Source organism: Panthera uncia, chromosome E1, assembly GCF_023721935.1.
Source record: "Panthera uncia isolate 11264 chromosome E1, Puncia_PCG_1.0, whole genome shotgun sequence".
Lineage (NCBI taxonomy): Eukaryota > Metazoa > Chordata > Mammalia > Carnivora > Felidae > Panthera > Panthera uncia.
Genome location: NC_064814.1, coordinates 54,083,388 through 54,111,093, shown reverse-complemented (window position 1 = coordinate 54,111,093; position 27,706 = coordinate 54,083,388). Strand labels below are relative to the sequence as shown.

Sequence of the window (27,706 nt, the reverse complement as noted above, 5' to 3'; positions counted from 1 at the left end):
TTTTTAGATTGCAAAATTCTCTGCAGATTTTATTGCCTTAATGCTACAGTGACATGTGACAGTGATAAAGAACTTCACATTTTGCGCATTTCTTTGGTCACCTTTCAGTGTAAGAATGAATTACTCTTCACTTATGATTTTTGTGTGGACCTCCCGACTCTTCACCCGCAGCTTGTTGACCTGGGACTCGGCAATGTCAGCGCGTTCCTCGGCCTCCTCCAGCTCGTGCTGGAGCTTGCGGAATTTGGAGAGGTTGACATTGGATTGTTCCTCCTGAGAAAAGAAATGCATTTGAGAGAACAAGAAAGTTTGACATTTTCGGATTCTCATTGCCTTCTTTACTTCTAGAAGCAGCTACTGATGGATTTGCTTCATAAGTGAGAAAACAAAAAGTTCTATTGTTTGGTCATGTACTTATCTGGGGGTAGGGCATCCCACATGCTCGCCTCTGTGAATGAGTGGGCTTAACAAACCCCCCGCTTGGGCTTTTTCACTGGAAAGAGTGTCCTGGAAAACTTAAGATGCTATAATGTCAACAAGGAGATCAAAGTAGCGGGAATCTGATTCTATGAGACAAACTTGAAAAAGTAGGCACAGTCGGGGCATCTGGGCAGCTCAATCTGTTAAACATCCAACTCTTGATTTTGGCTCAGGTCATGATCTCACAGTTGGTGGGATTGAGCCCTGTGTGCTTGGGATTCTCTCTCTCTCTGCCCCCTCTGCTGCTTGTGCTCTCTTTCTCACAATAAATAAATAAATTAAAAAAAAAAGTAGACACAGTGGTACTATTGGGTGCAGAGAATCTTAAGGGAAGTTTCTGAATTTAACAGGAGGAGAAAGATAACAAGATGAGAAAGCAGCCAAATGAAAAGGAAATGTTCTGATGGATTTATTGTGAAGTTTGTTCAGCAGAGCTTAGACTTCAGAGCCCTCATTTGCACAGACCCTGTGAGTGCTGGAGATTTCTGGGAGTGGCAGAGTGTTCTAGATAGGGAAGTAGGTTGTAACCAAGAAGCATTTCTATACTAACATGTCTGGAAAATTGCTTAAAGAGGTCTCAGAAGAAATGAACCTGAATCTAAGGCTCCAGTAATTAGTGGTAAATTTATTTTCATTCCAAATACTCATTTTCAGACCTGATTTTATATTCTTTGCCTTAAAGAAAGACTCTTAAATTCTATAAACTTCAGACTCCCCGAAACCTGGACCTGCTCTGGACTTTTCTGTCTCATTACGCAGATACTCACGGCCTCTTCAGCTTGTCTCTTGTAAGCTTTAACTTTGGTTTGTAATTTGTCCACCAAGTCCTGCAGCCTGAGAACATTCTTGCGGTCCTCCTCCGTCTGAAATGTAAGAGGCAGCAAATAGTGTTGTTATTTGAAAACAACGCATTATTTTCACTCTCTTGAAAGCAAGTGGGCCTGAGAAATATGGAAAGGCAGGTCACCTGGTAAGTGAGTTCCTTTACTCTTCTCTCATGTTTGCGGAGACCCTTGACAGCCTCCACATTGCGCTTCTGTTCAGTTTCTACCTCATTTTCAAGCTCCCTCACCTGGAAGAGAAAAAAGGTGTTTAGCAATTTGGCTGTAACTGGCTGCACGAACAGGTCAGGAACTGAATGAACTGATGGACACCCACCCTGGCCTCCAGTTTCTGGATCTGCTTCTTCCCGCCCTTCAGGGCCAGCTGCTCAGCCTCGTCCAGACGGTGCTGAAGGTCCTTCACCGTCTGCTCCAGGTTCTTCTTCATCCGCTCCAGGTGGGCGCTGGTGTCCTGCTCCTTCTTCAGCTCCTCGGCCATCATGGCCGCCTGTTAGCAGTGAAACAAAACCGGTTGAGAGCTGGGCTGGCGCATCGGGATTCAAGTTCGAGCACCACCGTGTTGCCCTCTGCTCACATCCGTGATGGCCTTCTTGGCCTTCTCTTCTGCGTTGCGGGCTTCCTGGACAATGTCTTCCATCTCTCCCTGGATCTGGGAGATGTCTGTCTCCAGCTTCTTCTTGGTGTTGATCAGGCTGGTGTTCTGTTTCAAATTAATAAGAAAAAGGAGAGGGGGAAGCACATTTAATTATATTCTGTTTATACTATCATTTTTATTAGTGTATACAGGCAAAAATTAGTGATCCAAGAAAATTTCAGCATAAAAATCAAATGAAAAGTTGACTCTAAGTTATGCCTTCTCTTCTTATTCACCCATACTTCTGTTAATGAATATTTTCTTAAATTCTAAGGTAAAATTTGATTTTTGATGCCAAAGATGTTCAACAATTACCATTGGCTGCCTGTAAGCATGAAGCACAACTGCAAGCCAGGAAAAAAAATGTAAAGTGCTGTGGCTCATGGAAAATGGATTACTGATTTTTAGTTGTTTATTCACATGTGGTTGGCTTCATATTTAAAGTACATAAATAGCATCATTATTGGTACAAAAATGAACAAAGGACCTGTTATGTTTTGGAAAACTTGATGGTATTTAAATGTATTTAATCAACTCAAGGATACTAAGCATGAGTATGAAAAACACTGCATTTTAATTTTAATTTAAAATTATTTGTCCTACGTGATTTTAACGTTTCCATGATGGCTATTTACTTATATTGCAGTTTTTAAAAAGTATGTAGTAATATATGTTTGTTACAAAAAAGAACATATAAATTAGCAAAATAAGAGGTAAAGAATAATTGTTATACTCTCCCTACCCAGAGATAAGCATTGATAATACTTTTGTTTATCCTATATATTTTTTACAAAAATGATCATGCTTTATATATTATGTTTAAGTTGCTGTTTTCACTTAGTATATTGTGAACATCTTTCCATGGCAGTAAATGCATACTGTAATGGCTCCTTATTAGCCATCATGAGGCTCTACCACCATTTATTTAGCACATCCATTATAAACAACAAATGCTGACTAGCAGTAATGATGGCCTCTGTGAATTTGAACTTAAGAGCTTCTTTTTATATTTCATGTAGTTAGCTCTTATGTGTGTCTGGGACACACAAAATTACTTGGTGGCTTATTCTTTCTCCTCTATTTTATTTGCTTATCTATTTGCAGCTTAGAGTTGCAAAAGACAAGATGGCCACTAATGTCATATGTATGGTTATTAGCAGATCGCCTTTTGTGCTTTCCTTACGAAAGTTTCTAGAACCCTAAAGTTTTTCTAATCAGCATGATTATGGCAGCCTACAAATACACTTGTGAGCTGGCTAGGCCCGCCCCCCCTTCCCAGTATGTCTTAGTAATGTGCATTCTCCAGAACTTCACGAAGGACCCTGGCCAGGGTTACTCCTTACTTAAAAACAAGCTTATCCCCTCAGATTGTCTTCAACTTCAGGAAGTGCCTTTGCTCAGCCATAGTCCTGAACCTCACCTGGGTGTGCAGGAGTTGCACACGCTCACTGGCATCCAGGAGCTCCTGCTCGGCCACCCTCCTGCTCCTCTCCGTCTGCTCCAGGGATGCCCGCAGCTCCTCTATCTCAGCCTGCAGCAGGTTGGCCCTGCGCTCCACCATGGCCAGCTGCTCCTTCAGGTCCTCCTGGCCTCTGACGGCATCATCCAGATGTAGCTGAGTGTCCTGCACAGAAAGAGGCAAAGACTCTTACTCATGTTCCAATGAAAGTGAATACAAATTTCGGGTCATCGACACATCTTGTTCTCAATAACTTAGAGTATGGTTAGAGAGAAAAAATGAGAAAGTCCCTTTAATGACATTCTCTGTAGCCTAGGGTAGCAGATCTACTCAAAAGAACATGATGTTATATTTTAGATTGTGAATCATAAAAAAATACCATGGCCAAAGCTACAAAATTTTGGATCAAGAAAGCATCCTCAGAGATGAGCTAGTCTAATGATGTTGTTTTACATATATTAAACAAGTGTAGATATATGTATTTTAAAAATATGTGTATATACTTATATACATTATACAAATGAGGTTCCTATAAAGTGATTTGTGCAGTGTCTTCAGCTGACAAAGTGAACTTTTCTTTGACTTTTCCAGAAGCAAGCTATTTTTCAGCTGTGTATTTTTCAGCAGTGTAAATTTTCAACTGATTACCATATTATTTAGGTTTACGGCATATAAATTGCACAGTTACACCTTGACTGCATGACACCATGTGTGTTTATCCCAGTGTACCTTCAGTATTCCTTGTGTGTTTCTAAGATTCTTTATTGCCTCTGCAGCCTGGCGGTTGGCGTGGTTCAGCTGGATTTCCATTTCATTGAGGTCTCCCTCCATCTTCTTCTTGATCCGCAGGGCATCATTCCTGCTCCTGATCTCAGCATCCAGGGTGCTCTGCATTGACTCCACCATTCTGAGATGGTTCCTCTTTAGCTGATCGATTTCTTCATCTTTCTCAGCAATTTTCCGATCAATCTCAGATTTCACCTGGTTTAACTCTAGCTGGATGCGAAGGATTTTGCCTTCTTCATGCTCAAGAGATCCCTTTTTAAAAAGCAACATCTAGGTTACTCTTGGTTCTCAACCCCCTCAGGATCTTCCCAGGTATAATCTGCAACTGGCCCTTGGGAGGGCAGGGAGAGACCAAAGAAAGAGGCAGGCCACTCCAGCTTGGTAGTGGCTATTTAATAATAGCAAAGTGACTTGGGTAAGAGGCTTGTCTTGAATGGCAGGAAGCAGAATGAATCGTGCCTCTGCCCACAAAATTTTAAAAGTTTACAAAGAGGCCATCAGTGGATTTAGTCACGTGTACCGTCTAGGTGTTCTCAACACCACACCACTGTCTCAAGGCTGTTTGTGGAGCAGCCCCTGGGAGCAGGAAAGGCAAGCGGAACCCACATTCCAAGGACAGGGGAGGTCAGTGGGTGTCACGTCTTTTTGATGATGTTTCCCAATTGATACCTGAAGAGCTTGTTGTTGTTTGTTCTGCACATTATGATGATTTCTTGAAGGCGTTAAAAAATGCACAAACTTTCATACATCTTAATTTAGCCTGTTCTGCATTCCCAAGGAAATTCAGTATTTCTCACTGAATTAAGGAGTTATCCCCTGCAGCTTTACCACATGACAGATCTCAGTTGCTATTAATTTTTCCATTTGTTTATAAGACATAAGTGAGCAAACGAAACATGTACCTCTGCTTCTTCCAGGGCAGCCTGTAGTTCACTCTTCTCTTGATCTATTTGTTTCTTTACTTTCTCCAATTCATGGATATGCTTTCCCCCCTCCGCAATCTGCTCCGTCAGGTCAGAAATCTCCTCTGTAGGTTCATAGTAAAACACCAAATTCAGTTGAGAAAAATGAAAACTTGAAAAGATGCCTCCCTGCCATTTTGGAAGAAGAATTACAAAGACTCACGCTGCAAGTTCTTGTTCTCTCGCCTCAGGGTTTCCAGGTGATCCAGGGATTCCTCGTAGGCATTCTTGACCTTGAACAGCTCAGTGCTGAGAGAGCGGGACTCCTTCTGGGAGGCCTCAAGTTCAGCCTGAGCCTCCTCATACTTCTGTTTCCACTCTGCCAGGACCTGGAAGTACATCAGAACTAAGCCTCTGTAATCAAGAGTCAGGCCACTTTCCCCCAAGAAGCTGGTCATTGTGGGCCACCTTGTCGAAGTTCCTCTGCTTCTTGTCCAGGGCCGCACAGGCCGCGTTTGTTCTCTCCACGTCGATCATGAGGTCCTCCACTTCGTTCTGGAGCCGCTGCTTTGTCTTTTCCAGAGAGGCACATTTGGAATTCACGGCCTCCACCTGTTCCTCCGCATCCTGCAGCCGCTGGGCCAGCTTCTTCCTGAAACGTTGGTCAGTGCGGGTGACCAAGAGCAGAGTTGAAGCCACCACAGTGAACTTAATAAAGCTGCTGACTAGGAAAGCATGTTTTCCCCAAGAATTTTTTGCTCCTGTGTCCACAAATTGTTAAGGTTTCCTAAAATGTCTTCTCAGTACCCATTTTGTCTCTTTAATTCTCCCTAGTGAAGTCTACTCTTTATCTCTGGGGTTGCCAAACATACTCCTGAGCCAGGCCTTTTTGTGTGCATGGTGATGGTAATGTGTGTGTGCGTGTGGGAGAGAGATGAAGAATGAGTAAGCGCTTCAGCTGAGTGAGCAAGGTGAGGGTGTGAGAAGGTGACGAAGTGACGGCCGTGAACAGGAGGCATGTCTTCAAAGATGCTAGTGCTGAATAGCATCGTAAAACATGTGTTCACATGGTCCTCTTTATGGATGAAACTGGGGCCCAAAGTGACATGTCTGAGGGCATATGATTAATGACTAATGTTCTGGGTCTGAAGCCCCAGACAATAAATATTATTCCATAATCACATTTTCCCCAAATACCTTCCTTCGCCAGCCCCCTTAACTCACAACCTCCCCCAGCCCATGCTCTTATCTGGAGTGCTCCCTCTGGAAATGCTTGCCAGACCCCTTCATTCTGCTTAATTCTAACAACTACCAAGCTATATCCAATATAGAGAAGTTTCCTTCACTGGGAACATAATGATTATTGCCTTTCCATGTGTAACTCCCATGAGTTTTATTCCATTAAAACTGTACATAATTAATGAATAAGTTTATTGATACTGGTTGTTAAATAATGACAGAGTATGATAGTCTCATTCTGAACTTCTAAATATTCCAGGTAGGGATAAACTGATTATTGCTAATTATAATATTCATAATAATGTATCAGACAGCCTCAGTGTCTCCATTTTTTCTTATATTGAAGGAAATTCTACTCAGTTCGTAAAGGATATGCTGATAATTTTTGGTTCATTTTGTTAGAAAGAAATTTAAGATATTTTTGTAGTAAACGAGATTGTGGGGAAGGCTGTGGTCTTGGCCCTTTCTTCAATGGACATGTACCAGTTTATAAAGAGAAAATGGTGGTTTCCACCACTCTGTAATCAGATAGGCTGGTATTTTTCACCTATCTTCATGTCTGGAGTATTGTTTCTTTCATTATTTTATCTTCACTGTTTTTAAACTTCTCTTTCTGTCCCCATCACTAAGACCCCGTACTTGGCCTCCTCCAGCTCCTCTGTGCGCTGGATGGCGTCTGTCTCGTATTTGGTCCTCCACTGGGCCACCTCGCTGTTGGCCTTGGACATTGACCTCTGCAGTTCAGCCTTGGCTTCCTGCTCCTCCTCATACTGTTCCCGCAGCAGGTCACAGTCATGGCGGGCTGATTGCAGGGCGTGGGCCAGCGCATTCTTGGCCTGAACCAACCAGAAAATGTGCATTGTAAGTTTATGTTCTGATCATTGATATTCTCTAAGTGAAGCTCAGTTGTATGTCATGCTGCAAAGTTCGAGGGATTGGAAATCTCAGCTGGAAAATTCTCACCTTAGACTCCTCTTCCAGCTGCCTCCTTAACTCCTCAATCTGTTGTGTAAATGCTTGTTTGCCTCGTGATAGCTGAGACACCAGAGCCTCTTTCTCATCCAGCTGTCGTGAAAATTCACCTGGGAAAGACAAAACATGAGAGCTTTAGTTCTGTTTTCTAGGTGCCAACTAGTTTACAGACTGCTGTAACATCAGAACTCTTATTCCATGATGAAAAGAATAACTCAAGAACTTTGATATGGTTGAGGTGTTATTTCTTTTTTTTAAATGTGAGCTTTCTTTGATATTTCAGGATGGATATATATATACATATATATATGTGTGTGTATATATGAATAGATTATTATTTTTTTTTAGTAATGCCACGACAGCAAATATCTCAGTCCAGGGCTTAATTTTCTTCCAGTTATAGCTTAGAACCATACTTTTTACCATCTCCCAGTAAAAAGGAGAAGGAATGACAAATCAGTGATACTGGACACATGTGGCCTGAGAAGTGATGGGCATCCGGTGGGCGCTCACAAGTGGAGGCCCACCTTCCATTCTTGGCCTCTGTGCGCATCGGCTGTGCACCTGCTGACCTGACTCTGTGTGTAGGCGCGCCTTCTGGGCCGAAAGCTCGTTGATGAGGCGCTGTTGCTCTTCTTCCTTTGTTTTCACTTCACTGAGCTGGTCCTCCAGTGTGTGGCACATTTTCTCGAGGTTTCCCTGTGGTGGGAAGTAGGCAATGGGAAGAGCAGATACTTTTATTTGTGAGTCTGGATTTGGAGAGAACTACTTGTGGAAAGGAGCTGAGTTTTATGTACTTTTCTATCTACTCCAAAGCCCTGCATGGTGCCTTGGATGTAGAGGCACATAATTTGGGCTAAATGAATACACATATGATTATGAAAATTAGGTCATTTCCTTTTGGAAAATATGAGCATCACTTAAATTCTGTATCCTGTAGAGTATGGTTTTTAGAGAAAATTTTTTTTCCTGTAATTACATTCTTTCGTGGTCATAGTGACAATATTTAAAGTGGTTTCTACAAATAAGATAGGAACACTGAAGTGATTCATTTCAATAGAGTGATGCCTAACAGACGTAAAATGAGATAACATTGAAAGTTCGTACAGTTAGATTGGATATAGTCATATATAAACTCTATAAAATGAAAAGGAGACAAGTTAATAAAAACCTTGGCCTTGGAGACGGTCTCCATGTTACTGGCCAGGTCGTCGATCTCCATCTTCAACTCGCTCTTCTCCTTCTCCAGCTTCTGCTTGACCCTCTGTAGGTTGTCTATCTGCTCCCCCAGCTCGGCCACGCTGTCCGCGTGCTTCTTCCTCAGGGTGGCCGCCGTGGCTTCGTGCTGCAGGGTGGCCTCCTCCAGGTCCCTGCGCATCTTCTGGAACTCGGCCTCCCGCTTCTTGTTCATCTCGATCTGGGCGGAAGTGGCCCCGCCGGCTTCTTCCAGCCGCTCGCTGATCTCCTCCAGTTCCCGGGAGAGGTCTGAGCGCTGCTTCTCTGCTTTGGCCCGGGAGGCCCTCTCTGCCTCGATTTCCTCCTCCAGCTCCTCGATGCGGGCCTGAGGGTGACACAGCAACATTAATGGCAACTCGTGGCAGTTTTGATTCCTGTGATAATGTGGACGAGGTGGAGGTTGTGACTCACCTGTAACTCCTTGATCTTCTTCTGCAGCTGCATGGCGAGGGCCTGCTCATCTTCAATCTTGCTTTGCAGATTGCTCATTTCAAACTCTTTCCTGTCAGAGGAGCAACAAATAAGCTCTGTCAGTTCTCTTACCAGTCCTCTCTGCCACATATGGTAGAATATCTTTATGCTGCTGTGTTGAGGACATGAGTAGTACACGTTTTACAAGTCAATACTGTACCATTTTCCTTTAATAAAAAGTCAAAGATGCCATTATTTGTTTTTTTATGTGTACTCCAAAGTAATATTTTGGAGATCTTTAAAACATATATTTGGCCTGAATTGACAGATGAATTGACAGACAACAAGCAGATTACAATTTAACTATATCATGCTCACTTTTTAAGTTTTTCATCGAGTTGCTGTTTGTCATTTTCGACATCCATTGTGGACTCCTGGGCCAGTTTTAGGTCTCCCTCCAGTTTCCTCTTGGCTCTTTCTAGGTCCATGTGGAGTTTCTTTTCTTGTTCCAGAGACCCTTCAAGCTAAATTTATAGTGTATTTTATTTATTTCAGTCCTGAGGCACTGAACCATATGTTACTGGCCACCAAAGATGCACAGGAGAATTTTAAAAGATGCACCAAATAGCATGGGAATTTTAATGATTATTTTCAAACCCACAGAGAAAGGCATATGTCACAACTGTTTGTTTTATCTTAAGAGGAAATACTGTGTTTTTCACACTTACATCATCCACTTGCTGCTCGAGCTTGGTTTTAGCTTTGGTCAGCGTGTTGACCTTGTCCTCTTCTGCCTGTAGGTCATCCAGGGTCTGCTGGTGGGCCTCCTGGAGGGCCTTCTTCTCCTTGGTCAGCTTAGCGATGGTTTCGTCCAGGCCTGCCATCTCTTCTGTGAGGTTTTTCACCTTAGATTTGAACAGATTATAGAATGTTAATGACATCCCGTCATCTTGACAAAAAACATGGTAATAGCTTAGGGCAGTGTCAGCCTAAGATGGAAAATGGAGACGAGAAGCTAACCCAGGCCTCCATAGCTGAAAAATATGGGAGGTAAGGGTCAAGGTAATTAGATAGAAATGGTGAAGATGACATATATATGATGGTACTTTTCTTTCATATTCATTGATTTTAAGATTAAACTTTTAGTTAAAGTATTTCTGTAACAAGCTAGCACTTTTAAACCCTCTAAAATGGATCATGATTGTACCTTGTTCTCTGTGGCATGTTTCTCCTTTTCAACCTTGGCCAGGGTCAGCTCAAGGTCATCGATGTCTTTCTTGAGCTCTGAACACTCGTCCTCCAGTTTCCTCTTTTTGGCCGTCAGCTCGGCATTGATCTCCTCCTCATCCTCAGCTCTCTCAGTCAGCTCTTTGATCTTGGCCTCCAGCTGGATTTTGGTTTTAATCAGCTGGTCGCATCTTTCCTCTGCGTCAGCCAAGCCATCTGCTTCCTAATGGGGGAAATTAAACACTTCCATTTGTATAAGCTATATCTGCAAAGACACAATAATTTATTAAAAGGTGGATACTTTAGTGACTCAACCAGTTTGGTCAATACATATGCCAACTTTTAAAAGTCCAGTAGACAAAATGTTAGTAATTTTAATCCACTGATTAAGTATAGTAACAGTTTCCTCCAGATATCCATGTGTGGAAGACCAAATCGGGAAAACTAGCCCTTTGGCCAAATCTGCACTTGTGCTGCTTTGGAAGGCAGTTGTTAATTCTTGGACTCGGTTTTCTCAGGTTTGAGGGGTTCATTAATTTAACCTTTTCCTCACCCTGGTAAGAACAGCATAACTTCTATTTTATGCACAATGTATTCCCTAAGGAAACAACAGTCTCATCTAAGAGAAGGTTCTATAAAGGAAGGAAAACATCTCTGGATAACTTTATGACTTTGCTCTCTGATTTCCATACTACGTATGGATGTGCATATGAACATATGCAGCGTAATTTGTGACTTCATGTCTATTGCTTCTTCAGGTCTGAGTCTGAGTATTTTTGAAAGATGAACAGTGACAACACATATTTTAGTGGAAACCATTGATTTATAAACCTTAAACTAAAAATGTTTCATATCTACTTATACAGCGTTTGGAGGATAAGAAGTGGCTGAGCTGTGCAGGGACTAATGCTCACAGATTGAACTTGAAGCTGTAAGTCATTTTTCTCTTGCATCAGAGCTACCATCTTCTCCTCAAGTTCTTTCCTTTTTGCTTCTGACTTCGCCAGCTCTTCCTTGGTCTTCTCAAATTCTTCCTTCATGGTGGCCATCTCCTTCTCGGTCTCGGCGCTCTTGAGGAGGGGCTTGATCTTGAAATACAGCTTCATCCAGGGCCAGTGCTTGACGTTCATGAAGGCGCGGACGTTGTACTGGATGCAGAAGATGGACTCTCTGTAGGAAGAACAAATATGGAAATGAAGAAGAATGTGGGCAGTGACTGGCACTCAACAGAAGTAATGACTGCATCGGATTCAACTATGAAAATGTGGAGAACGAGGTCCCTCACCTCCTCTCCATCATCTTCTTGAATTCTACTCTCATCAGGTACCCTCTGCACACAGCCTGGGTGCGTGTGATGAGTTGGGCCAGCTTTTCATCTCGCATCTCCTCTAGAGTTCCCAACAGGCCAGCTTTAAAGAAAACCTGGCCAAAGAACAAGCGAGATATGTCATTTCCACTCAAGAGAAAGTCCCAAGGTGATGAAATTATGATAGAGATTTAGGTAGATTGGTACCTTGGTATGACCGAATTTGTACTGGGTGTGGTCGATATCAATAGACCCCAGAAGTTTCTCAGAAGCCTTCTTACTATCAATGAACTGACCCTCTGGGATAGCACTTGCATTTAGAACCTTGTATCTATCAGAATTTAAAGAATATGAAAGTTTGTTTTTCTTACCAAAACTCATAGTAACTATCATTGAAAAAATAATAGACTGAGTTTTGAGGAAAAAATTCCATTAAAATAATCAAGCAGTGCTTTAGATAAACCTTGGGAAAATATGTTTAAAAACAGTATAATATAAACCAAGGCTTCATTCTTTCTGATAATTGCATTTCAGTTTTCTTTTTAAAAAAATGCTTATTTATTTCTTTTGAGAGAGAGAGAGAGAGAGAGAGCGAGCATGAGCAGGGGAGGGGCAGAGAGAGATGGGGAGAGAGAATCCCAAGCAGGCTCTGCACTGTCAGCATGGACCCTGACACAGGGGTTGATCCCACAAACTATGAGATCATGACCTGAGCCAAAACCAAGAGTCAGATGCATAACCGACTGAGCCACCCAGGCGCCCCAGAATTTCGGTTTTCGGGGAAAAGTTAAAAGATGTTTGAATTGCATGGCAATAATGATCTGGACTAGCACATTGAAAGGGAGAAAAAAATGAGACACAAACCTCTGTTTGAAGTCTGCATAAAGGATTCTGCTGGGGAATCCCTTCCTGCAGATGCGGATGCCTTCCAGCACTCCGTTACACCTCAGCTGGTGCAGGACAAGTTCATGCTCCATGGCCCCTTACAAACAAACAAACAAACAAGCAAGCAAACAAACGTGTTGTCTGTATGTCTATAGAATAGTGAAGTCACACTGGAGTCTTACTTGGATGTCAGAAGAGTCTTACCGGGAGTTTTGGTTTCATTGGGGATGATGCAGCGTACAAAGTGGGGGTGAGTGCTCCTCAGGTTGGTCATCAGCTTGTTCAAATTCTCCTGAGAACCATAGGGAAAGTTTTAAAATCGTTTTTTGTTGCATTTACGTGAGACTCCCTATCAAGGATCTGTAGTTAATGGGCTCCATTTCATGAATAAAGTCAATGTAACTGACTACAGTAGTTGCTTCCAGAGAGGGTTTGATTTCATGTGAAATTTGTTCAACGCTAGATCTTTTAGATTTGGAGCTTTGAAGGGAGATGTTTCATATATTGTAAGGTTTGAACTCACACTGCAGGTTTTATTTTTGTTCAGTTTTTCCTAACACATTTTTCATTTTCCTTTGTACAACATTACCTTTTTTATGTTTCACTATAGATCTCTTTTAAAAAAGTTTTTTTAAGTTACGATAATTTAATTTGTCACAGAAGTAGTTTTTTTGGCATTCAAGAATATACTGTACCCTAAAAAGCGCTGACACTGTCTGGAAAGAAGAACCCTTCTTTTTGCCACTTTTTTTTCCACCGCCACTTTCTGAAAAATAATATAGAAGAATTAAAACTATTTAATTTGTACCATCCATAGGTATAAGGACTCCCAAGGTTCCCTCTGGAATTTAAATGTGCACTCATTCACTTGTATCATCCCTCATCTTCCCTCTGTATCTTTCCTCCTTCAGCTCTGGATTAGGGAAATAGATGCATTGGCTCACATTATAGGTATTCAGGAAAACAACAACAGCAACAATAAAAGAACTGTGCATGAAAAGGGTAGATGTGGGGAAGAGGTAGGACCCCTCTCCTCCAAATCAGCAGAGGGGGAGTGCCAGAAGACAGAGGAGTAATGCCGCCTTAGTGCACACATCCCCCAGAGAAGAGGCAAAGTTGCATGCATGGTGCCAGGGAGGTGAGCCTCTGCTAACCTGCAGGCAAGTCCTGCTTCCTGTTTGCTTGTGTTTCTCTACCTCTGCTTGCACATCTAGTCTTAGGGGACTTAGGAGAACACAACTTGCATTCCTTAAGCACTAGTGCCTTGACAAAGGATTTCTTCATCTCCAGCTTAGCTGGATCCTTTAAGGAACCGATACTATCAAAATAATTGAAATAAGCTGTATGATCTTGAGCACGTCACTTAACCTTTGAGTCTCTGTTTCCTCATGGGTGAAATGAGGCCATGGACAAAATGATCCATAGTGTCAATTTTAGCTCTGAAAGCCTATGATCATAAGACTCACTAAATATACTTCCTATCATTAAGTCCATATTGGCCAGTATTTTCATGTTAGGTTTTGAGATAACTATATCAGTCTCTGATAAAAAGTATATTTTTGTTTTGTGACTCTAGGAACATATTAGTGATATTAACAACCTGCTTCAGCACTTTGTCCCCCGGCAAAGAGGAGAGCCAGAGTCTTCATTGCGGACTTCTGGTACAGCCCAACCACGGTCTCGTTCAGCGGGTCCTTGTTCTTGTCCAGCCAGCCGGCAATGTTGTAGTCCACGGTGCCGGCGTAGTGCACCAGCGAGAAGTGGGCCTCGGCCTTGCCTTTGGCAGGCTTGGGCTTCTGGAAGTTGTTGGACTTGCCAAGATGCTGTTCGTACAGCTTGTTCTTGAAGGAGGTGTCCGTGGCCTTGGGGAACATGCACTCCTCCTCCAGGATGGAGAAGATGCCCATAGGCTGAGAGTAGGAAAAAAGGGATGATAATATGAGTCCCTCAGAAAAGTGTGCTCTAATAGTTTATGTACTTGGTGGAAACCTGAACATGTTCCAGAATAAGAGTTCGGGTGATAAGAAATTCAATAGGCATGGTTCTACTTTGCTGCCTCTCCTCTGCTACTGAAACATGAAACAGTCCTGTATCAAGGACATATGGGAAATATATTTGCTAGAAAGACTCAATTAAAAAAAAAAAGCCCATCTGTGCCATTTGGCAAACTTTATGTTCAGAGTATAAAATTAAATTCCGAAACTACCGTTTCAAAGCTGAATTCTTTATCCCATGTATGTATCTATCTAAATACTTTTTTCCCTACTGACAGTGTAATTTCCTTCACCTCAACTCTAGACATGACAAAAGTATGAAGAGAAGAGAAATTGAAGCTAATGATTAAAAATGGTCTGTTCCCAGGAGAAAAGTGCATCTCACGTTGTATCATTAGAACTCTCTGTACTCTGTGCTATGTTCCGCACTCTGTGGAGTTGAGTGATGATAATTAGGTTTTGCTTTGTAAGCAGATCGACTCCTTTCAGTGGCAAGTTTGATATGAACGACTGATAGAAAACTCAATGTTGATGATGTTCAGTCACAAATTGTCTCCCCAAACCTATTTTGATGTTCCATGAACTGAGTACCACACAGTTTTTGTGAATAGCAGAGATACTGTATCACCAAATTAAAGTTATTTTCCTCTAATTGGGTAGACCCAGGCTGATATTACCCCCTCCTCTTTCATATTTTGATGAATTTTGACATGAGTGTGTGAAGTTGTCATAGATGGCGGTTGTACTTACTTTTCCCTTTCGTCTGCTCAGGCTAGTGTTCGCATGTAACCATGTACTGTGTGGGCTTCCCTAGGCATGTGGTGAGTGCCCAGTGCACATTCAAAAGTGCTTAATGATTGCTTGTTGGGTTTTAGTATACACACAACCGATAGAATCATTGCCCCACCTCTTTGATAAAGGGGAATTTAGGGCTCCCCTTCCAGGTAAGGCTGTTTATTCAGCAGTCCACATGGTCTTACTGACTGCAACAACTGAAAAGCTGCCCTCCCAGCCTATAAGACACCTTGACATATCCTGCCTTGATACCCGTGAAGGATGATTCATGCATGGCACACCATCATGGGACAGCCAGGATCAATGACCGTACTCACAGGACTAGCTGTGATTTCATTCCTGTCACCCATCCCCAAGAGATCATGTAGGAACAAAAGTGAGGGAGAAGGAAGTGAAAAGAGGGAGAAATGTGAATCCTTGTGTCTGTGGATGTGTATGTATTGCAATCATTTTTCTATGAAAAACTACTCCTTAATATGTCGCTTGTGATGCACCATGCACCTGGTCACTGTGCCCAGGAATGTCATAAAACACCGCTGCTGGTTCTTTGAGAATTGGGATTGCAGTTCATTCAGCATGAGGAGGTGGACAGTTTGTTTTTCACATACCGAAGGCTTGAAAAGTCCTACTCACCTTCTCGATGAGCTCGATGCAGGCAGCCAGGTCCATCCCAAAGTCGATGAACTCCCACTCGATGCCCTCCTTCTTGTACTCCTCCTGCTCCAGCACGAACATGTGGTGGTTGAAGAACTGTTGCAGCTTCTCGTTGGTGAAGTTGATGCACAGCTGCTCCAGGCTGTTGAACTAGGGCGTTGCAAACACCAAAGAGCTCAAGTGAGTTTGGGAAACCCAGGGGGAATTCGGCAGAGCAGACACGAAGCGGAGGGGCCTTAACAGGGCCGCTTACTCCAACAACTCACATCAAAGATCTCAAAGCCGGCGATGTCCAGGACCCCGATGAAGTACTGTCTGGGCTGCTTGGTGTCCAGCTGCTGGTTGATGCGGGTGACCATCCACAGGAACATCTTCTCGTAGACGGCCTTGGCCAGGGCGCCCACTGCGTTGTATACCTTCGTGGACAGAGTAATGATTGTTGCCGTTACCAAAGACGTGTTGAGAAGGCTGGGGATGTGTGTGATTCATTGAGGCCGTTCACTTACCTGCTGCACAGTCTGGCCTTTGGTGACGTACTCGTTGCCGACCTTGACCCTGGGGTAGCAGAGGGCTTTGAGCAGGTCAGCAGAGTTCAGACTCTGGAGGTAGGCTGCCTTGTCAGCAACTGCATGAACCAGGTGAGGACGGTAAAAACAAAACAAAACAAAACAAAAACCACAGTGTGCACAGCTTAAGGTGTGAAGGACAATGACAAAGAGAAAAAGTTCTGCTCAAAGAGTAATATGTGCAAATGTGGCAAAACCATTTGTTCATATTGCTTCAAAAGTATTGCCAACTTTCACACTAACTTTAGTCATTTTTTTTGAGATGATAATTTGGAACTTGGGGAATTGATGCTCTGTGTGATATTTAAAACATAGCTAAAGTAGACCACAGATAAAAATAATTTGTGAAATTCTAACCTAGAGGAGTAGTGACAGGAAAATTCCGATCAGTTTTTTTTTTTTTTTCCTCCAGTGCATGTGGGCACACAAATTATTGACTGGGATGAAAAATGCTTTAATCAGATCGTAAATACTAGCGTACAGTAAGGCAGTGAAAAATGGAATCGGCAGAAATCACATCTCCACAAATCTCAGTTGTGTAAAACATGCAGTGTGTGTCATTTCTGTTCCCTTCTAGTTTTCCCCACTGTCGGATAAGTCAAGAAAGTGAACCCAGGGCCCTTGCCCTTGAGGAACTGATGGTGTCAGCTATAATCTCAATTGAACGACGTGAGCAAGCAGGGAGTGTAGGTACCTTCGGTGCCGTCAGGCTCAGCCTGCTCCTCACGCTGCTTCTGCTTGAACTTCATGTTCCCGTAATGCATCACGGCGCCCGTGAGCTTGTAGATGGCAGCCTTTTCGTCAGTGCTGAAACCCAGAATGTCCACAGCACTCTGTGGAAAGAGTTGGATTTGACTCGGCTCGCAATGATCACCATGGCAGATGCCCTCAGTACACAGGGGCCTGCCTCCCCACCTTCTCACCCTGTCTTGCCTTTGCATTTGACTAGCACTTTGCTGTCTAAAGGCACTCCTGTTCTTTAGCACTTAGTTCCACAAAGCAGCACCAAGAGGTATGCATCAGTTTCCCATGGAGTCAGGTGAAGAGGGAAGATCTTATGCGACTTGTCCACACTCACCTAGCCAGGACTCAGAGCCTTGGCTTTGGATGCCAAGGCCAACGCTCTTCCTGTTTCTCCACATGACCCCAGCCTTGCCCCGTATGTTTCTTATCTCGTGGGTTCCCTTTGCCTCACAAGTCTGTTTGCTCCTTTTCCTCCTGTGTTGTCCCAGCCAAATATGTAATCCTAGCCTGCCTTCCTGGACAGGGCAGGTGAAGTTGGGAAGAGGGTATGAGGAGGACAACACATGCCCTGTGTTTTTCCCCATGTTCTTCTATGATATCAGGTCCCGTGAGATGCCTGGCAGGGAACTTCACCTGGTTGTTCCTCATGCAGGGAAGACACATTTCTGAACAGAACTGCTTTCATTGAAGTATTGTTGTATCTTTTTTCTCTATCAGATTTTGATCACCTTCTTAGTTGCCCATGTTAGGCTTTGAGAAAGCAGGGAGAGCTTGGTTATGTAACACTCGTGTCTCCTAAGACTCTCCAGATAATTTACTTCCAGCTCACTGACCCGACCTTAATATTACAGAAGTCTTGGGGCAAGACTACTAAGTTTTGTTTTTTTTTTTAACCTGTCAACTCCTAACACTTTTGGACATAGGAATAATAATGGGTTAAAGCTTGTGAAAGCTGTTATTTATCAGATAAAGGCACACAAATAGTTCATAGAGTTTTTGAATGTAATATTTTAAGAGAAAAAGTATTCTTGTAAGCAACTCTCAATCTTGTCTTGGGAATATTGGGGTGTTCCCACTGGTCTTAAAGTTGAGAATAATTGAAGGTTGACTATTCAGAAATTCAAAAGAAAACTTGAAATATGTATAAAGTATATGTATAAAGAAAATAAAAGAGCAATGATCCTTAAAAAAAGAAGAGAAGGGAGACAGAATCTATAGTTCCCAAAACTAAACGTTCATGGAGTCCCAAAATGAATTTTTGAGGTAGAGAATCCATTTCTTCAAATGCTACATGGGGTGGAGTTGGGGGGGAGAAGGGAATACCATTGGCCCACAGAGTTACATATGAAACAAAGTTCGTATTTACGTCCAGTTACAGAAGAACTGTGGAAATATCATGTTCTGTTAAAAATCTTTTAGCTCCTTTTCCAAGACTCTTGGCTGTAGGGTGTGACATAGGAGAAATGTCACTATTGGAGTACAAAAATGGACCCCAATGACCAATGAGAAAAAAAGAAAAAAGGAGCAAACCAGCTGAGAAATGCCTAACGCTCGATGTTTATTCCAGACTTTTAAAGTTTTCTGATACATGGTAGAGGTCATTGGAACATCCTATAACTTTGTTCCAAGGGTAAGGAAGCCTGAAAGGTAATATTGCCCCTAATGTCTTTCTGCTAATGCTGTTCACTCTATAGAGGAGAGTGTCGTATACTGCAAGATGAATTTGCTTTTTCCTGTTTTGTACCTATTACTTACATCTGTGGCCATCAACTCTTCCTGATCATCAATGCTGGGCACTGTGATTTCACCTTGACTGACAAAGGCAAAGTCGTATGGGTTGGTGGTGATCAGGAGCATTTCTGTGCATGTGGAAAAGAACAAGTATAGCCAGAATTACTTTGGTCATGAGAAACTTTTTAGAGGGACTATTAGGAAGAAGGGCTTTTATTCTTCCTCGGTGGAAATAAATCACAGATACTTCTTACCGATAAGCTCTGGTTTCTTGTTGGACATGATTTGATAAAATATGTGGTAGCTTCTTTCAGCCTTTAGCTGGAAAGTAACTCGGGACTTCTCTAGCAGATCTAGAAAAGCAGATCGAGCACGTTTAAAAGAAAAGGCACAATGGAAAATTAAGCATTTGAAAAGTTCACCCAACACAAATAAGATTTTCAATATATTCCCTGAAAGAAAAAGATTTTTAATCCCTAATATTTATTAACTTACATGTTTCAATATCTGCAGAAGCCAGTTTGCCTGTTGCACCAAAATGGATCCTGATGAATTTTCCCTTAAAAAGGCAAAGGAAGACTTTTTGTACACATTCAAAGGCAGACAAATGTTTTCTTTAGCTACGGACCGAACCAGACGGTAAAGATGTCGACACCACACGTCCAGAAGTGTCAGTGCTGATGTTCACGTGAAAAGGAAGAGCAAGAGACTCACAAAGCGAGAGGAGTTGTCGTTCCTCACGGTCTTGGCGTTGCCAAAGGCCTCCAGTAGGGGGTTGGCGCTGATGATTTGATCTTCAAGGGTTCCCTGAAGAGAAATGAGGAAGATGGACAAAAAGACCCCGGAGAAGATGAGTTGCAGTCTGCTGAGGTAGCCTCCCATTGACTTCCTGTCCTGCCCCCTTCCCCCTTCGCAGACCTCTGTAACTTTGGGGAGGCTTTCTGCAGCAAGTAGAAGGAAGACAAAGTGGGGGAGGGAGGTACTCCAGTGACATGGCCTTGATTTCTGTATTCCGCAATGCCTGGTTTTTCCTCCTCATAAATGGTTGTGAGAACTACTACCTGGCGCACCCAGCAACAATCAATCATCTCATTCTTACAGCCCACCCAAGAGTTATTTTCCGCATTTGGGCGTCACCTACATTGGTGGCCGTGGCTCTAAAGGACTTAGTCAGATTTTTCAGAGCCTCTGATGTCTTGCATCCTGGGAAGAGTATCATACCCACCTGCATTTTGCCAGGAGTAGGTTCTTCTTTTTTCTTCTCTCCAGTGATTGCGATGGTTGCAAAGTACTGGATGACACGCTTGGTGTTCACGGTCTTGCCCGCCCCGGATTCACCGCTGCCAAGTCCACACGAGGGACAAGTCAGAGTCTAACCACTACCGCTACCAAAATCCAACAGAAAGAAAGGCACTGAAATCTACATACGTGATCAGGATCGACTGGTTCTCACGATCTGTGAAAGAGAAACCGGAGATAATGCTAAAAAATACACTTAGCACATAGATTAACACAGTGCTTGCAAACTCAAAATTGCCTTTTAAAACCCCCCACTCACACACACAAAAATAACTATATGGATTGGTGCTTTGCTTTTTTCACAAGATTCTTTTTAAAATAAGTAGCAAAAAGATGTGTTAATTAGCCAGTGTGTTGCACTCCTGCGACCTTTAGTGTGACATAGAACGTGTGATGCACTATTTCAACAAAATGTCTGTGAGGGTCATGTATCAATATCCAATGAGTATTGGCTCCATTATCCATTTAGCCACTTGGTCCATAGTGCAAAATCTCATCATGCTATTAATGTCCCATCCAAAGTTTTGTGTCGTGATTGTGGCGACCTGTGAGCTTTCAAAGCTGTGAGCTTTCAAAGCTCACTCTCTAGGAGAGAGGACACATTAGCTGTGATTAAAATGCATAGATGGTACCTACATTTGGTTAATTTTGAGCTGAAATTAGCATTAATTAGTATGGATTTTACCATGGAAATATAAGCAAAATTCTCTATGTTTTTGGAACTGGTCCATTTTATTCTAAGTATATTTCCCAATTTTATTATTATAGTATACTACTTGCCATATTAGCATACTATCATTATTATTATGTTTGTGCTGAACATTTTATTCTCAAAGTACTGCCTCTGCGTCTTTTGTGTTATCAGTATATACTTGCCTCATAAATGACTCCGTAAATTGTAATTATGGACTCACCTGTCAGCATGAACTGATAGGCGTTGTCGGAGATGGAGAAGATGTGGGGCGGGGCCTCCTGGCGCTTCTTGCCTCGGTAGGCCGTCACCACCTCGGGGTTGTACACCGGCAGCCACTTGTAGGGGTTGACGGTGACACAGAAGAGGCCCGAGTAGGTCTGGGAAATGACAAGCTTGCTCAGTCAGCAATCACCTTGGAAATACTGCTCGATGTGCAAAGGGAGAGGGACCAGAGCACCAGGATGGTTCTCCTAAGGCTGCCTCCCACCCACACACACCCTACACAAGATGCTTCAGTTTGCCAATTAATTCAGCATTAAGTAGATGGCTTTTCCCATGCACATTTTCAAATACATTAGAATTCACAACAGTAACCAGATGATTAGTCTTAATATTATCATAACCAAATCAAAAAATAAAGTCTTTAATAGGGTTTAGCTAACATAGTTCATGAAGTTAGTGGAAAGTGAAAAGAAAAAGAAGGGGGTGCTCACGTAGATCATCCAGGCTGCGTAACGCTCTTTGAGGTTGTACAGCACGGCGGGCTCGTGCAGGTGCGTCATCATGGCCATGTCCTCGATCTTGTCGTATTTGGGAGGGTTCATGGAGAAGATTTGATCTTCCTTAACTGTGACAGTCTGTTAAGAGAAGGAGCTGGTGCTTATCAGCTGAGGAACAGAAAAGCATCAGTTATGTTTGCCCACCTCCCTTTGTGTTACTTACAGCCCCAGCGTCAGTCTTCACCGTCACCTTCCCCCCTTCTCTGCTCTGGACTGTGCTTTTCACGTAGGATTCCTTAGCATCCACCACAAAGACAGAATTCTTGGCATCGAAGGGCCTATTCTGGGCTTCAATGCGCTCCTTTTCAGACTTTCGGAGGTATGGAGCTGCCTCCCCAAAAACGGCCATCTCAGCGTCGGAACTCATGGCTGGGGGTTATTGGCAGCAACACAGCACAGGTGTACCTAGAGGGCAGAGAGAGCCTGAGAGTGAGGCTGGGGGAGCGTGGACGTTGTCCTCTTGGTTTCACGTTCCTGTGCTTCATTGGCCTTGCCCGTTTCCTCACTGCCGCCTGTCGGGATCACTCTCGTGTCCTGTACAAAGGTGCTGAGGGATCAGATCACAGGTTGGAAAGCCTTATGTTGGCAGCTTCACGTTTGTGACATTTGAGGCCTCCATTGCATCCTCTGTGTTGTAAGGCTTTGCAGAGAAATGTGGAAGAATTCATATTTCAGTCAGCAATGTTTATGATGTCCCAAGTGTGTTCAGAATATTCTCTTTTTCTGCTTGCTTAGCTTTGTTTCCTTTTTCCATTCCCCCTTCCCACTTTTTTTTTTTGACATTGCAATGATACAAAACCATGGAAAATAACTCTTTTCAATGGCTTTACAATCTGAACCTAATGTAAAAACTCACATATTTTGTCCAATTTTTCTCCTGGCCCAAATTTTTAAAATCAGATACATACATTGGATGTCATATTTTTAAAAATAGATTGATTAAAAGGTAAATCTGTTCATTCAGGACACGGTCCAAAATGAAAATAGTTAATAAGCACAAATAAACTCCCAGTTTAGGAGTGCATTATTTAGGTATCAGGTAAATAAAGGGAAAAGTAAATGCAATGAAAGTTGAAAATCCAACAAATGATTTTTCCCTAAGCCAAAATTAAGTCTCCTTGATCACTTCTTAAATTATGTGAAAGCAGTGTTATTAAAACAGAAGATAACTTTAGAAAACCGTTTTAATTAAAAAAATTTTCATAGCGTTTGTGTATTTTTAGTCTATATTCTCTTTGTTTTTAGCTGGATTTCAGCATACCAGTTATTTTTATCTGATTCTTATTATTTCAGATCTCTCTTTCTTCTTCCTTTAAAAACAAAACAAAACAAAACAAAATACGAAACAAAACCCAAAAACCAGTTCTTTGAATATCTCTTCTGAAGTGGATAGCCAGTATAAAGTTTCAAGCCAAAATGAACTTAAAATTTTTTTCCCACTGACAAATTAATTGTGAGAAAATACATCCTCTTGCCTTGATGGCAAGGATGAGACAAGCGACCAGTGACAGAAGGTGACTTCTGTGGAGAGGAAGAGGGGCTGGCTTCTGGAAAACAGTGTCTTGGTTGTCAATGACAGTGAGAACAGCAGCCTTCATCTCAGGTGGGCTTTTCAGAAGGGGTCTTGGTATTTTGTCATCTGCATTAAACATCCTCACGATTGAGATGTTAGATGTGGAATTTGCCACATATTCTAGCTCTAAAATCAGTCCCGTTCACACCTATGAAAACCTCTTGATGATCCAGTGAAATTTCAACATACTTCCAGGGGACAAATATTAAATATTTAACAGTTTTTTTCTTCGAAGGAAAAATGTTATCCTGTTAATGTTATTTTTTGTTTCTGTGTTTTTACACAAGGCCATTTTGGATTAACAGCACACTACCACGTAGAGATTACTGTAATGCGGTGTATTCACCGAACACAGAAAGGAAGTCACCCTTGCCGTCTCATGTCTGAGATCAGTGGTTTCCCGACCTGTGGGGTCACAAGCCCCCAAGGATCCTCAGGGTTGTTGCAGGGGACTCTTGAATCCATCTGCACAGCGATAATTGCCTCCAGTTTGAGCAAGCAACATCATCAAACAAACAGTGTTTTCTGTTAGAAAGTCTAAGTGACTATAGCTTCCCATTAAATATAAACTAATTAAAAATGTATTAAATGTGTAGCTGTTTTTCATCATTATGTATCTTTCTAACGTAATACTAAAAGTACAGGTCCCAACATGTGGAGTTGGTTGGGGGGAGGTCCATTGAATGTTTTGATTCTGTGGAGGAGAACTTGGAAACGACTGGTTTAGGTTATAGATGGCAAGAGCTGGGAAGTAGCTTAGCAGTCACCTAGAATGTGGTGTCCTCATTTTACTGATAAGGAAAGTAAGACCCAGAAAGGTGAAGGGGTCATGCAGCACCACAGAGGTGTGACGGCGGGGCTGGGGCACGAGCCCTGTTCCCCTACATCCAGGGCCAGTGCTAATTCCACCGCGGTACACTGTATTTAAAGACCTGTAAAACCAACTGGCTTCCCTCGGGCAGCCAGAGCTCGTGAAAAGCCTGGATTGGCACCTGGAAATTTTGCCTCCGCGACCAACGTGTTGTTGATTTTACCAAATGGTCTCTATAATACAGCTTTCCTGGTTAAGTTGGACTAGCAGTCCACATTAGAATATTACACGTGATTGTTGGCATTCTTTCTGAAGTGCTAACAGCACATGAAGGAGACTAGTCATTAAATTTCGCGTGGGTAAGTGGTCTGAAAAGTCAATATTTTACGCGAAGCCATTTTTAAAGAACAGCTGCTCCTTGTATTACCCTATTCCCATCACTAAACCAGGAAATAAAATGGTAGCTCTTTAGGACTTAGCAGTAGAGATCCCTTTGTTGTTTAGAGTGCAGTAATAAATCACTCTTACCTCGTGTGTTACCAGATGAAGACGGTGGCAGGCTCAAAGCAGACAACTGTTGAAAGAAAAAAAAAAACACTAAGAGAATGTAGATTCTTCTTTTTTCCACTTAATCACAAAATACAAGTAACTATATTGTGTACCGTGTCATTCTTAGGAATTGTGGAAAGAAAAATTAAAATTTGGAAAGAGTAGCCATCTCCCTTAAGTGAATGGTCCTCACCACCAGGACTGTAGAACCAGCCAGATGCCCTCCACTTATACATACCTTGAGGAATTTTGAAGAAGGACAGGACCAAGGCATGTGGGCTCCACTTTTATAGAGACTGTTCTGCAAGCACAAGCTGCTGCCTCAGCTGTCCGAACTGGTACCTACTTGGCAAAACCGTTTTTGGCAAATCTCTTTGCACAATATTCACTGACTGTGGCTGTGAATGGATATAATTAGAAATATTTCTTGTCACCTATAAATAATTTGACAGAGGATAACCTAGAGTTCTTTATAGGCATTTGATAGGGGACAGGGATTCAGGGCTTCTAAGGCTGTTTCTCCAGCTTTGCTGTTACATCATTCACCATGGAGTTCAAAGCCAGGCCCCCACTTACTCTCCTGCCTCTAAAGTTGGTCCAACAGAACGAGCTGGACGTGAGGAACTTAGGACTAATTGGTTTTTAGCACTTAAAGCCATTAAGGAGCTGGGATGAATTTTAGATCTGACACTGTCTTTGGAAGCAGTGAGTGATAGATATTAAGGCAGAAAATTCCTAGCCAGGGTCCCGATTTTAGAAACACTGGCGATAGATGCTTTTAAAGTCTGAAAAGCTAAACATGATGGAGAAAACGAATTGTCAGGTTAGGCAGTGGCGATAGACCAGTGCAGGCCTCATAAGGGATTTAGAACAGATATAAACACTTCTGTTCCTTTTCTGAAGAACTTGCCATGGCTACGTCCAGCTCATTTGTTTTCACTGAGGGGACACCAGGATGCCGTGTGGTGATCACGCGTGTTTCCCCTGCATAATGGAAGGAGACACAGACATGCGTCCCTAGTTCACGGGCAAATCCTCATGACTAGCTGTAGCCCTAATGAGGTGGGTACTACATACTTTGATTTAAGGTGGGAGGAAAGACGTGGTATCCACAAAACTCTTGTGGATTGAGAAGATGAGTGGGAGTATGCCATATGCCCATGATACTTGTAAATTGGGTTTTGGTGGTTTTGCCACATACACAGCTGTTGCCGAATATGACGGGAAATCTATCTACTCTAAGTGTGTCCCTGAGATCCGATGTGATATTTTTTACTATCATCTGCTAGCTTAAATTACTGATTAATGTGATCACTATTTTTATGCATCCTATTGAGTTAGAATTTTCTCTTTAACACATTAACAGACTGAATCTTTTATACTTTTTTTAAAATTTCTTTTGATACAATCCTGTGGAAGGCAGACATTATTTTTATTTTCTAAAAAATCTCTGTGGAAATGACTCTCAGAAGTTCAGCAATGTACACAAAATGTTGGGGGTCTAAGAAAGAGGAAATGTCTTCTGATTTTTTTCTATGTTAAGATTTTCACAACTCATTTATTTTTACTTCTTTTGGAACTTGGTACCTAAATTCTAGACATAATAACTATATTATCAAGCACACCCACCACTTTTAGAACTAAAAGATAGAAGAAGACACTGTGGATGGGACCAAGACACAGGCTGAGTTATGTAACTATAGCTAGTGAGGACTGTACCTAAAACACAGAGCTTTGACAAACTGCAGAGACCGACTGATCATCCAGATCTTGTAAGCTCTGAAACGGGGCAGGGGTCTTGTGGAGACTGGCATAGACCACCAGGAATGGGTCAGAGAACCTTGCAGAGCTTGGACAAGGACAGAAGAGTAGCAGCGCTGAATGAGGGAGAGGCCTTTCCCTTATACCTGCTTCTCTAAGGACTGTGTGAACAGGAAATACAGGAAAACAGTGCTAAGCCTTCTTGTATCTGTGTGGTTCTTTGTGATTTGGATGCTGTGTTTAAGCAGTTTGGATAAGAGCTTCTCCCTTGCGTGTCCCCCCATTATCCTTGCAGATTTGGAAATGTTATAGGATTCTGTGATCTTGGACTCCTTCATCTACTAAAAGCATAAATTTAGTGAAAACCTGAGATTCCCTTTATCCTATAGAGTTGTATGAATTAAATTAGGCTATGTAAACAATCTACAGTATAAACTGCCTTTATGAGTAATAAAGGCATTACAGATGATTATTATTGGAGGTTATATATAGTCACTTAATTCTTAAATATACACACCCACAGACATACACCCACACACACATACCTACACATATGTAAGATGCTTAGAACAGTGTCACCAGGGGCTGCTGAAGCAGACATTTTGTAATTCCAAGTAAAGGTCACAATGACATGCTGACACTCCTGAATGTACCACGGGAGTCCAGATGGTAGTAAAGGACCGCAGAGAGATGGTGGCTAGGAAATGTCAGCGAACAAGATTATTATTGTTGTTTTATGGTTTTATTAGATGAATTTTGTCCAAAAATTATAGTTGGCACCCAGTCCTAGCTTCTGTGGTATCTGGCATAGCAGCACAGCCTCAACGAAACCCCTTGAGATTCGGCAAGTCACATTTGTTGTTTGTCTTTTTAAAAATTTGTCTGGGACTCCCAATGCGTCATCACTGTTGAAGAGAAGTTGCATATTCATTTTAAGTCGGTTGTTTATAACACTGAGCAGAATTCTCATTCCAGGGTGTGGGTAGAGTCATTCACTCGCTTTTCTACTCTACACATACTTACTAAATGTCCACTGTGTACCAATAAATTACCCAAACTGGCCAAGCTCATGCTTCAGTCAATGGGGGTGGACATACACAGACAAAGAAGTCAGTATGTAGTACGCCAGATGACACTACATGCTAAAAGGAACAATAAAACCGAGTAAGGGGGAAAGGGAGAACTGTACCAAGGTGGGCGATCTTGGAAGGCTTTTCATGGAAGGTGACAGACATTTGAATAGAAGCTTGAGGGAAGTTAAGAAACAAGCAATGTGGGTATCTAGAAGAAGAATATTTCAGAGAGAACAGAAAATGTAAAGGTCCTGAGGCTGGAGTACCCTAAAGTGTTGAAGGATCAGTGAAGAAGCCTGAAACA

At 42.3% G+C, this 27,706-nt stretch overlaps 1 protein-coding gene and 1 long non-coding RNA gene across 2 annotated transcripts in view; one reads left to right on the top strand and one right to left on the bottom strand.

Moving 5' to 3' along the window:
- The window catches only part of LOC125926989 (uncharacterized), a 78,895-nt gene extending 55,100 nt beyond the window's left edge, over nt 1–23,795 (top strand). Inside the window, exon 3 of the long non-coding RNA XR_007459209.1 lies at nt 23,496–23,795. This is a non-coding gene — a long non-coding RNA (uncharacterized LOC125926989). The remainder of the gene's footprint in view (nt 1–23,495) is intronic.
- MYH4 (myosin heavy chain 4) lies at nt 1–27,252 on the bottom strand. The gene is made up of 41 exons (XM_049636935.1): nt 26,875–27,252; nt 24,807–24,966; nt 24,548–24,593; nt 21,799–22,040; nt 21,570–21,713; nt 21,077–21,233; nt 20,292–20,319; nt 20,089–20,203; nt 19,578–19,670; nt 19,359–19,422; nt 19,118–19,216; nt 18,888–18,991; nt 17,083–17,221; nt 16,329–16,447; nt 16,089–16,238; nt 15,802–15,972; nt 13,980–14,289; nt 13,075–13,145; nt 12,584–12,671; nt 12,359–12,476; nt 11,702–11,825; nt 11,474–11,610; nt 11,103–11,358; nt 10,169–10,411; nt 9,690–9,866; nt 9,340–9,485; nt 8,962–9,052; nt 8,486–8,875; nt 7,887–8,013; nt 7,306–7,424; nt 6,982–7,178; nt 5,572–5,755; nt 5,327–5,492; nt 5,104–5,228; nt 4,145–4,453; nt 3,377–3,580; nt 1,897–2,022; nt 1,639–1,809; nt 1,448–1,552; nt 1,248–1,343; nt 1–273 (listed from the first exon to the last, which is right to left on the bottom strand). The coding sequence occupies exons 4-41, from the start codon at nt 22,000–22,002 to the stop codon at nt 121–123; spliced, it is 5,820 nt and encodes a 1,939-aa protein (XP_049492892.1). The 5' UTR covers nt 22,003–22,040; nt 24,548–24,593; nt 24,807–24,966; nt 26,875–27,252; the 3' UTR covers nt 1–120.
- Nucleotides 27,253–27,706: the final 454 nt, after the last annotated feature.

What these genes read in the sequence shown, in the direction of transcription:
- MYH4 (XM_049636935.1), bottom strand. Translation starts at nt 22,002, where the DNA reads ATGAGTTCCGACGCTGAGATGGCCGTTTTTGGGGAGGCAGCTCCATAC. An exon ending in AACCAGTCGATCCTGATCAC is followed by an intron (nt 20,204 to 20,291) that starts GTATGTAGATTT and finishes TGGACTTGGCAG; the next exon opens with CGGTGAATCCGGGGCGGGCA. An exon ending in AAGAAGATGATGGAGAGGAG is followed by an intron (nt 11,359 to 11,473) that starts GTGAGGGACCTC and finishes TTCTTCCTACAG; the next exon opens with AGAGTCCATCTTCTGCATCC.